General features: G+C 33.5%; 1 protein-coding gene across 4 annotated transcripts; it reads right to left on the minus strand.

Moving 5' to 3' along the window:
* Window positions 1-23: 23 nt before the first annotated feature.
* Window positions 24-11,108, minus strand: LOC106162798 (folylpolyglutamate synthase, mitochondrial). 4 transcript variants are annotated; one of them, XM_013540219.2, is made up of 16 exons: window positions 10,935-11,108; window positions 8,843-8,932; window positions 8,000-8,143; window positions 7,146-7,264; window positions 6,764-6,878; window positions 6,505-6,582; window positions 6,197-6,258; window positions 4,278-4,380; window positions 3,909-3,986; window positions 3,396-3,546; window positions 3,014-3,121; window positions 2,686-2,783; window positions 2,331-2,377; window positions 1,920-1,998; window positions 1,402-1,465; window positions 24-1,197 (listed from the first exon to the last, which is right to left on the minus strand). In XM_013540219.2, the coding sequence occupies exons 1-16, from the start codon at window positions 10,989-10,991 to the stop codon at window positions 716-718; spliced, it is 1,875 nt and encodes a 624-aa protein (XP_013395673.2). In that variant the 5' UTR covers window positions 10,992-11,108; the 3' UTR covers window positions 24-715. The 4 variants fall into 4 exon arrangements, with proteins under 4 accessions (XP_013395673.2, XP_086863807.1, XP_013395674.2 ...); XM_087007681.1 differs by lacking the exon at window positions 10,935-11,108 and adding an exon at window positions 10,749-10,852; XM_013540220.2 differs by lacking the exon at window positions 10,935-11,108 and adding an exon at window positions 10,294-10,686.
* Window positions 11,109-11,139: the final 31 nt, after the last annotated feature.

Below are 11,139 nucleotides of genomic sequence, written 5' to 3' on the forward strand. Positions count from 1 at the left end.
AAATAATGATAGTCAGGTAATAGTTCATGTTTCGTAATTTATTGCCACACCTAATTTTGCTGTTACAAACAGCAAGAAATTAAGGATCCACATCATCAAGGATGCAAATCACTAAACGAAACTACTTTCCATTTCATGATTGTAGGTATTAACATATGTCCAACTAAAAACTGTTCTTTTATATTAAACCCATATCCAAACATTACTGAGAATATACTGTAGATAAAAGTGAACGAACATAGTATACACTCAGATAATTTGCAGTGTTCATAGAAAATGAAAATTTACAATACCAAATAATATTTAAAAGTAATTTATCATTCTTAAAAAGTTGCACAAAAAGACATGCAAGCATCCAAAAATATAATTTTCGGTAATAAATAATTATGATCTGTTAAAAGTCGACAGTTGTGTTCTGAAAACAAGTGACCCCCATTAGCTTATTTTTATTTCATTCCGACACTGAAAAAGGCTAACAATTAATTTGCCAAAGTTAATAACAAAATGCATCCCATACATACAAAGGATAGGTAAATGTGCTACCCAATGAGACCTCATATATGATTTTTTATATACCAATGACATCTGTTCATTTATTTATTCATTCATACAATGTTATTCGTTTTAGGCCACACAGCCATGTTTTAAAATGGCATGGGCTCAAAGCATCATGTGTGACCTGAGAAAAAAAAATATAAATACCACTTTGAGCTACTTAATTTAAGTCTGGATTCAATACACTCAACATTGCACCAACAAGATGCAAGCTCCCAGTCACCAAGACATGGACAGTACTGGCAGTGCTAAGGATTTCTGGGAGGTCCACATTACTAGGAATAGGTCCAGCCTCTCCGCAAGATACAAAACCTAACGTGTCCACTATAGTGGGAAATGCATAGGTTGGAATGGTTGCCTTGTGTGAGAATGGATGTGGAGCTGAGGTAGAATTGGCAAAATCATTCAGTTCATTTTGTGCATACGATTTTGTGAGGTTTTCATTCACGTCAGAGTCAATGTCCAACTCCTTCAAGTTGTACTCCTTTTTTGATCGTTTCCGTGGGATACCTTCAATATCATGTTCATCCGAATCACTGGGACCATTCGCAGAGGCAGTTTGAAGCAACTGGACAAAGGCCTCTTTGTTCTGTTGGCAGCGCAACATTTGCTTTTCCATGGTTACCATATTGTTTGTCAAATCTGAAGTAAAGATGTTAACATCATGACAAATTAATATAAAACAAATGAAATTCAAAGATGTTTGCAAGTATTTGGTTTTTAAAGAAATGTGACAAAATTATCTGTCAATAAGCTAAATTCATATATTATTTGCTGCCTCACACATTCTGTTGCAAGATATTTCTAGGTCATTTCAATAAAGTAAGTAAATACTTAAAACTGTACCTGCATGGTCTCCACTAGTTGAGACAATATTAGGACAAAACACTGCACAATCAAAACCACATCCCTGAAAATATCAACGATTTTCAACGATCAACGATTTTCCTTCATCTATATTCCTATAATCTAAATCATGCTCACGTTTAAAAAGTTTATATCACATGTTAATGATACACCATTTCCATAGATTTTTAGATCGATCTATCCCTGTGGAGAGTCTCACTAGATTACTGTCAGCTTGGCCGGCTTAAGCGTTTGTCCCGCCTACTAAAAGCTGTAAGAGGGTTATTAACTATGGTGTCCGCTCGGCTGACTGCAATATAGCGTGAACCCCCAGGGAGTTAGGTCGATCTAAATCTTAATCTTTAGATCGATCTAAATCTCTGGGAAAGCACCCTTAGAAATTCAGAATTCTTTATTCTTGCACAAATAATGTCTCCATCCCTTTAACTACAGGGGAGAGGGGGGGGGGAGCAGCAGCATCACAATATCAATAAGAAAACTCTTGACTTCTTCCTTACCGCAAGTGGTTTCAGTATTTTTCTTGACTCCCTCTCTCCTGTGGAATTGAAAAGCAACACACGTACAATTCTGCCATTTCTGAAAATTAAATTAAATTTAAAGAGAAATGTTTGTTTCTATATTCTATTTAAATTCATAATTGAAAGTTCATGAAAAAGAAAATTCTTCAAGTAATTAAATATTTAATACAAAATTTACAGAAACTGTTTACTGTATCACATAAAAGAAATGTCAATTGTTTCACAGATATATTAAATAATATTCTTTTTACTTTTCAAGAAATAACATGTGGCTGTACTGTAAAAAAATATTTTCAAATCCACATAAGTAATATTTTCCTTTTATCAGCAAATATAACAATAAATATTTCAACAGTGAACAACAAAAATGACTGGATCCTTAATACTTACTCCTTGTTTTCTCTTGATGAAGCTTTATTGAACCACTCTCCACAAACCTATTCAACAAAGCAAGAAAAATTGTACAAAGTCTAAATCAAACTTTAAGTCAAAACATCAAATGAGAATACCGTTTTATTACTTAACAATTACATAAAAGTCAATAAACACATAAAATATATTCATGAACATATTAAAGCTAGCTAATATTATAAATCAAACAAATCACTAAATATTTAAACTTTACATTTTGTACACAATTTAATCTAAAATAGTCATAAACTAAACCTTTTAAAATTATAAAAGTGCTGTCAAAAAGTATAGCTGAAATCTAGTTTCCTCAGTCTACATCAGTCTAAACTATCACCTCAATACTTCTTGGGGTATGGGCACCATCTAGAAAATAAGTAATCCTGCCCTGCTTCAGTGTTTGACTTCGACCAGGCCAGCTGCACTTCTTCAGACCTGCAAAACATTAATATTATAAATTTGCATACAAGCATGCATAGTAGTGCACAGAATTATAATCATTTTGAACAACTGATATTCAATAAATCATTAATACAGAGAATGGATTTTCCTCTGAGAATATACACGTCAGAAAAACATATGACATCAGTGCACATTCTACAGATTTCACTTCCAACGATACAAAATTCTCTCAGTCAGAAATAGCTCCATTTACAAAATTTTACCTTGGTGATAAAGATCTGTGACTGCGAATATATTTGCTTCTGGGATTCCATCTACATTTTCACTCTGGCCATGAGGTTGAGGGGGAATGACACCATTTTTAGTAAGATCTACCAAACAAAAAGGGTGTAAAGTAAAGGTAGTCTCTATTTTGCTTTAATTTAGAGCCGTAAATAAACTATTTAAAACCAAATGATCTCCCAGTGACCTAAAAACAAAAAATTAGCACAGAAAATGTATCACTTATAAGTCTAGCCATTATCAGTAAAAAAATTCCCAAAGGTTCAAATCATGAATACATAATTTTTTTCAAATTCCGTTTAATAATCAGTCTTCATATTCATATATATACTGCAAATAATAAGATAATAAGAATATACCTACCCTGTTGCCCCTTCATCTTCTTCAACCATGTATGACATAGTTGTAAAGCAAGTGAAGCGTTGTTATATTGTACATCACCTGCAATACCCAACTCCAAAGAGCTTGATGACCAGCCATACTTCTCTATAGGTGGAGCTAGTGTCAGTGAACTCTAAAAGTAGAAGAGATTTTATGTAATGTGTACAGCCATGAGCAGAAAGATAAAACACTTTTGTAAGAGAAGGATTGCTACAATCTTACTATATTCACAACACTCTCTCCTATTGAATCAAATTGTTATGCAAAAAAAAAAAAAAAAAAAAAAAAAAAAAAAAAAAAAAAAAAAATTATTGAACAAACATAACTTTCAACAACAACAACAGCAAATTTAAAATAAAATAGACCTACTTAATTTAACAAATTATTTCCTGAAATTTGGTGCTTTTTGACACTTTTTTTAAACTGCTGAATAATAATGGCTGGCAATTCTACTCACATCATTCTCATTTTTTCTACATCTCTACATGCACTTACTCCTATCTCTTTAGCTCTCTGGTTTATGACTTGTAAAGAATCTCCTGGCTGGGGAACTGTAACTGCTGGGCAACCAGGCTGGATATTAGATGGAAATGTTGCAAGGCTTCATTCATTAACATGGCCAAAAGCAAGTCTTCAATATTGTAAATTGAAATTGTACTCTTTGAATACAAGGTAAAGAAAATATACCCCAAACCCAAATAATTTCAACCATTTCTTACAGGAAACTTATGGCAGTTGAAAGGCTTAGGATGATAACAAATTACTACCATTCTTTAATAGCCAACAATAGAGCAGTATTTGTAATATGTCCATAAATTCCCTACTGTGATTTTAATATTTAATTGAATATGTAATATGTGGCACCTTCATTATCCCTGCTTTCTGCCAGGCTATCTTTTCAATTGTATCTCCTAAAATACTGACATGGTCTATACCAAGAGATGTTATTCCACACACCACTGGTTTCCTGCAAAAATGAAAATAAGATATTACCTGATCTATGGCTATTTTTTATGTTCCAGTGAACATCTCTTTAATAACAAAATTAACTGTACAATATCAATCTTGAAATCTGGTAGACACTTAAAAGTTATTTTGGGTCAAAAACAGTTGGTTCAAAAAACACAAGAAATGGTCCAAGCCCTCCAAAATTATAGTTTGAAGGCAACTTGCATGCCGCATTCATACTGTTGAGAATACAAATGAACTAAAATTGAAAGGCACAAAATGAGCACCAGACCTCTGTGTAACAATAGATTCATTTCCCTGCAAATTTCACTATCTCAATAGCCAAAGTAGCAAAATAAAACCCTGACAAACCTTTGACCTATGAAGCCATACAATGGTCCAAGCCCTCCAAAATTATAGTTTGAAGGCAACTTGCATGCCGCATTCATACTGTTGAGAATACAAATGAACTAAAATTGAAAGGCACAAAATGAGCACCAGACCTCTGTGTAACAATAGATTCATTTCCCTGCAAATTTCACTATCTCAATAGCCAAAGTAGCAAAATAAAACCCTGACAAACCTTTGACCTATGAAGCCATACAATACGAGTTCTTAGTTTTTAATTTTGGAGTCTTCTCTTAACCCCATAGAGCCCGTCACCGCATATGTGCGGTTCAATTATCGCTTACCCCAAACGCCCAGAACCGCATATGTGCGTATCTTGGAAAGATCGTCTTCTGTACTCTTTTGTATCGTGAGTCATGAAATGATATATAGTTTAACATCCGGGTATGTTTCTTGTCTCTCATTGCCACCATTTTTAAAGGCGATAGAAATATATATGAGCGAGAAAACGGCGATTTTCAAGACTTAGTTGGAGAAAGTAAAATCAAGATGGCGGCTCCTCGCTACGGTAGGGACCTGCGAAGGGATACTGTTATTGAAATGATTGAAAATCCGGACTTTGAAGAGAAGTTTTCGTGTGACAGTAACATAGACAGTGGCGTTGATATTCATTTATTTATGATATAAAGGACGATAGAAGTATATATGAGCGAGAAATTGGCGATTTTCTAGACCTAGCTGGTGAAAGTAAAATCAAAATGGCGACTTCTCACTACGGAAGGGGCCTGCGAATGAATACTGATATTGAAATGATTGAAAACTACGACACTGATAAGGTGTTTTCGAGTGACAGTGATATAGACAGTGGGGATGATATTCCTTTATTCATGATATAAGTTTTAAAGATGTTTTTGTCATAGATGGTGTAAAAATTTGACTTCTATTCAGCTCTGGCCACGATGTTCAGGTGAGCTGAAAAGCTGGTATACCTGATAGCAAAACGATCATAACTTGAAAATTGATAGAGATAAATTGCTGAAATTTCCTAGATTGAAAGTTACTATAATTGACATCATCCCTGTTAATTTTCAAGCAAATTTATGTAGAAATAAAAAATTGATGTGCAAAAGATAAATCAACTTTGTTTTATTTTACCCATTACCAAATGAAAATGTAGTTTTTAACCGGCTATAACTTTTGATACTGCATGTTAAATTAAAATGTAATTCTATTTTCATTTAGCTTGAAATATTGGCTTTTTAAAAATGTATACTTTGTATGGGTAATAAAGGCAAACAAATAAATAATGACCAATTTACTGAGGTGACCCGGATTTTCAAGGCTAGCTCACAGAATTAATTGGGCACAGCAGAGCTTTATGGGTCAGCATTAACTGGATCCTATGGGGTTAATGGAATTAGAATGTGGAACTATTGCAGCTATGACTGTTAGAATAGCAACAATTAAGAAACCATGTGCCTATTTACCTGACAATATTTGTGCAATCATATTGGCCTCCTATTCCGACTTCAATCACAGCTACATCTACCTACAGAGAAAAAAGAAAAGTGTTTATATGAGAATTTGAATTACTGAAAAGACTGTACTTTATATGAATGTTCCACAAAATGTCAACCATGTTATGTAGTTTTTAAAAACACTGCTACATCCTAGAGCAATGTGGATGTTATTATATTTTTAAAAACTTTTAAGTACAAGAAAAACACTATGCCGCAAATGCTTTATTTATAAAACTATTATAAAAATTTAAATTAAGTTTTTTTTTATGAAATACCTTTTCTTGAACAAACACCTTGAAAGCCATAACAGTCAAGAATTTAAAGTAAGATGGCATGCTTCCTCCATCACTGTCCTGAGAAAAAAAAAAAAGAAAATCGCTGACTTTATATTACAGTACGAAATTCAAATTCAAAAAAATATTACAATAGGATGGGTTCTAAAATGAAAAAAAAAAATCATTAGTAACATTAAATATTTATTCAGAAATTATGAACATCATTAAGAAGTGTGCCAGAGTTTCCAGTCTGACTTACCTTTCCTTCTATTAGTTTGTTATAACACTGCCAGAAGTAGTCAGTGAACATATCCTTAGAAAGAGGAAGCCCATTGAGCCTGATCCTTTCTCTGACCTCGACAAGGTGAGGGGAACTGTTAAAAAAAAAGTTAATTTTTGACATTGAATAAGTCCAGAAGTTTTAATCATGGCCATAACTAAATATCACAGAATATCTGGTTGCAGCAGATGAATTTTTTCTTTTTAAATTCAAAACAGCAGATGTATTCATTTCTTTGGAATTCATAATAAAATTAAATGTCTGCAGTCAAGTATCTTTGGGCAGTTCTTATTGTATCGTAGGCCATTAACCTTATTTACCAAATTTCAATTCATTTTCCCTTGATAGAATGTGTACATACCTGTAGAAACCAGTTTTATACCCATGAGCACGTAAAATACTTTCACAGAAAGCACAAGTGGAACCCTTTCCTTTTGTTCCACTGACATGGATGACGTTCAGCTTATCAATGTCATCTAACTGGAGAAAATGAAACGGTCATAAAAGGATGGTGGTTAGGTGTGTTCCAATAAACTTCCTAACATTAACCAGAAATTCTATCACTGACGTAAAAAAAAAAAAAAGAAAAAAAAGAAAAAAATTGCATGTAGGAACCCCCAATGAGAACCCCACTACAGTTCAATACATGGTTAACTTTTTTTTGACAAATGTTGTCCAAATCAAAAAATTGAACACCACCAAATATGCATTCAGCTGATATAGAATATATTTTAGCATCTGACTAAATTTTACTATACCACTGTGTAATCTGATTTAAATTCCATGATGGGGTCTAGTCTAGTTAAGTGGTGATGCTAAATTGACTGTTTTATGTTTATAAAATAAATGGTTGTTCTTAACATGCCATGGTCTCACTACAGTTTGTTTCCTCAATAATATGCAGCACACCTGCACATTTAAAATAAATCATGAATGCAATTCTTTTTTAGACTTTTAACTCTTATCTTGATGCAAGTTACTTATCATTTAAACTGAAATATTTATGAAAGGAGAAATGCCATATAATTCTCACTTGGGGGAAATTTCTTACATCTGTTATTAAGCTGTCATGTCTGGAATCTCGTAAAAATATGCATATTCATAGAAAATATCACACATCACAAAATCATAAATTTTCACTGAAAATAAATAAATCTATTATGCCAAGTATACAAGAAAGAGCTGATCTATACAGTGTAGATATAATGTATTTACCGTAACTCCAACCAGCTCTGATAATCTCTTGGTTTCTGGCACATTTGAATGTGTTACGTTTGGCCCATTCTTCTCCCTGTCTTGTCGCTTCTTTTCAATGACAGCAGCATTTGACTGCAGACCATTCAAAGCATCTATGGCCTCCTGAAAAGATACAGCACCAATATGAAACACTGTCAAATGTATTTTACCTTGCTCAAATTTAAACTAAGTCATATGTGTCATTCAAAGAAGCCAATCTTACCTTTACTACTTGGCCTAAATATAAAACGCTTAAAAACAAAACAGAAAATGTGTTGCTGTAGCAGTGAGAGAACATCTATGCTGGTACCATAGTTTTCCATATAATTCACTGTATATTGTCAGTTTCATGGTGTTACTGGAGTTCACTCTAGAGTCTAGAATAATATTTTCTTATTGAAAAAATATAAGGATTTCAGTCAATTAAAAACATTCACCTTATTCAATAACTAACATACTTGTCAAGAACGGTGAAATATCTTACATTTTCGAGCCAAATTAGATAACGTTCAGCATTCGGCTATAATATACACACTATGGTTTCAAGAAGCCAGGCTTCTATTCAGTGGATTCAGCATCTCCTTTTAAATTCCTGTACAGTTTACCTCAAGCTCAGCATGCTACTTGACATAATTTATATATGAAAGTGCTGGAACACCTGTTACTATAAATATGGAGGTCTAGGAATTAACCTGGGAATAAAACAGCATGCAAGAGCAGGCACCACATAATATATACATGTAGTATATGTGCAGGTATATATATAGCATAGAAATAAAGTATATGTGTAGACAGTAACATGCACCATCACCCTCCACTTACATCTAAAGTTGGTTTTGGGCATATCTTGGTGCCTTGCGTAGAAACAGCCTGAAAGTAGGACTGGCACCTCTGAAACATCTTCCATGGCGTCTGAAATGATGCACCGACCGATACTGGTGTTTTAATTAATATCCCTTTGTTTAAAGTAACAGTTTAAGTTCAAATAAAGGAATACAATGATACATAGGAAGAGTGTGCTATATGAAAAAGTGCTTTGCACCACTGACCAAGATATTAAACCCAAGCAAATGCAATCTGAAACGCTCTAATATATACAAAGCAATGCACCATACCAGCTGTTATAATTTACTACAAATGAATAACAATATTTCATAAGCAATTATTTTGCTAGCATTTAAATAATATTATATACAGTATATACGTAATCTAAGGGTGCATTCCCAGAGATTTAGATTGATCTAGAGATTTAGATTTAGATTGACCTAACTCCCTGGGGGTTCACGCTAAATTGCAGTCAGCCGAGCACACCATAGTTAATTACCCCCTTACAGCTTTAAGTAGGCAGGACAGACACTTAAGCCGGCTAAGCTGACAGTAATCTAGAGAGACTCCCCACAGGGATAGATCGATCTAAAATTTATGGGAATGGGGTCTAATAAAAATCCTCTTTTGCAGCTTAGGGTTTAAATCTTTTTCATCAAACATTTTATATTTATATATTAAGGCATTCTTCCAAAAGAACTAAGAAAAAGATGAAAAATCTAATGACAAGTATGGTTCATTACATTAAAAAGTGAATGTGATGTCATTGTCACACAAACTTTGCGTGATATTTGCTTTTTACACCACTTTTAAATTACTGCTGATTTCTTTCAATATTGGAAGGCACTTATTTAAATGGTAAAAATAATGGGGCAAATCAAAATTATGCAAATATTACACAAAATGTGTACGACATTGATGTGACCCAAATGTTCACTTTTTACTGGAATGATCTCCATGAGAATTAGGAATTTAGGGCACTCTATAAAGTAATAAACATATATCACAGTGACTATAATAAATAAATATTTATTAATAAAATTGTAATAACCACTAACAGTAAAATAAGTTGGTTATGTTACAAATCATAGAAGTAGATGTACAAATTAACAAAGATAGACAAAATCAGACTACAGTTGAGCTAAAAATAGTTCACTAAACTTTATTTTTACCACAGAGTAGAACGGACTAAAAATTTAAAAACATTTTTCTTTAAAAAATCAATCTTAAAAGGAGAATAAAACAATAGCTTGCTAATACTGAATAAAAGTCATTTATACTTGTACATACTCTTCATCAAATTTATTATCTAAACGACTGAACAGAACAATGAACTCCAGTTATAGGAAAGTCACCACTTTAGATTACCAAAATTAAATACTACATGTTTAGTAGAAGGTATTCAAAACTATAAATTACTCCCCGAGTCTCTTAACCAATAACTATACCATGCTCTGAGACTCTAAAGACTCCTCTGTCTTCTCCAAGTTAAGTTCCATTACACTTTTATCCAGATCTGACCAGCCCAATCAAGTTAAATTATCATAACAACTTGTATCCGGGTCAGTGCAGATCTCCCATTCCCATGTCATGACCAGTTGATGACCAGGTCAAAAACTCGGTCACATATATCTGAACCGGTCCTACCAAAATACGCAAACCGCGAAAACCAAAAGTTGATCGGCGAAAACAACATAAAAAAACTACCAACATTCGATGTTCTCCACAAATTAGCCGAATATTTGCAGTTGTAATGATACAACTTGAGGTTTTCGCGGACTTCGCAGTTTGCGTATTTTAGTATGACCCCATCTGAACGATGGTTAATTTTAGATTACTAAATTGATTTTTATCTTCTCGAAATCATTAATATATTATGCTAAATGCAATATGTACAAATAACCTCTTCTACGCTTTGAGAAGTTCTACTGGCCCTTCTTTACAGGATTGGCAGCAGATGTAAAGATAAATAAAAACCGGACTTATTCGGATACCGACGAAGTTTGTTTTGTCGGGCCACGTGGTTGTAGTATGTACACAGACCTCATTTCAGTAGCAAACGATGGATAAAGTGTGATCGGATTATTACCTCATATGATTTTGTCACTCTCGAGGCGCGCAGTGAGGAAGTCAAACACTTCATCATTAATCTGAGAAAGGACTTCTTTTCCCTAATAACTCACTGGAAATCGCACATTGGAAATGATATTGCTGCGACCACACGGACAGCGCACCTCACTCAACACATACAGAGCTAGCGAGCTTTTCTCAGACTTACTTTTGTTATATAGTTA

This window comes from Lingula anatina, chromosome 3 (genome assembly GCF_051362555.1).
Source record: "Lingula anatina isolate TDL-2025a chromosome 3, LinAna3.0, whole genome shotgun sequence".
Taxonomy (NCBI): Eukaryota; Metazoa; Brachiopoda; class Lingulata; order Lingulida; family Lingulidae; genus Lingula; species Lingula anatina.

Coding starts and splice junctions, on each gene's coding strand:
- LOC106162798 (XM_013540219.2), bottom strand. CDS start 10,991: ATGATGAAGTGTTTGACTTCCTCACTGCGCGCCTCGAGAGTGACAAAA. Junction 3,987..4,277: donor AGAAAGCAGGGATAATGAAG/GTGCCACATATT, acceptor TCTAATATCCAG/CCTGGTTGCCCAGCAGTTAC. Junction 2,784..3,013: donor CACAGATCTTTATCACCAAG/GTAAAATTTTGT, acceptor AATGTTTTGCAG/GTCTGAAGAAGTGCAGCTGG.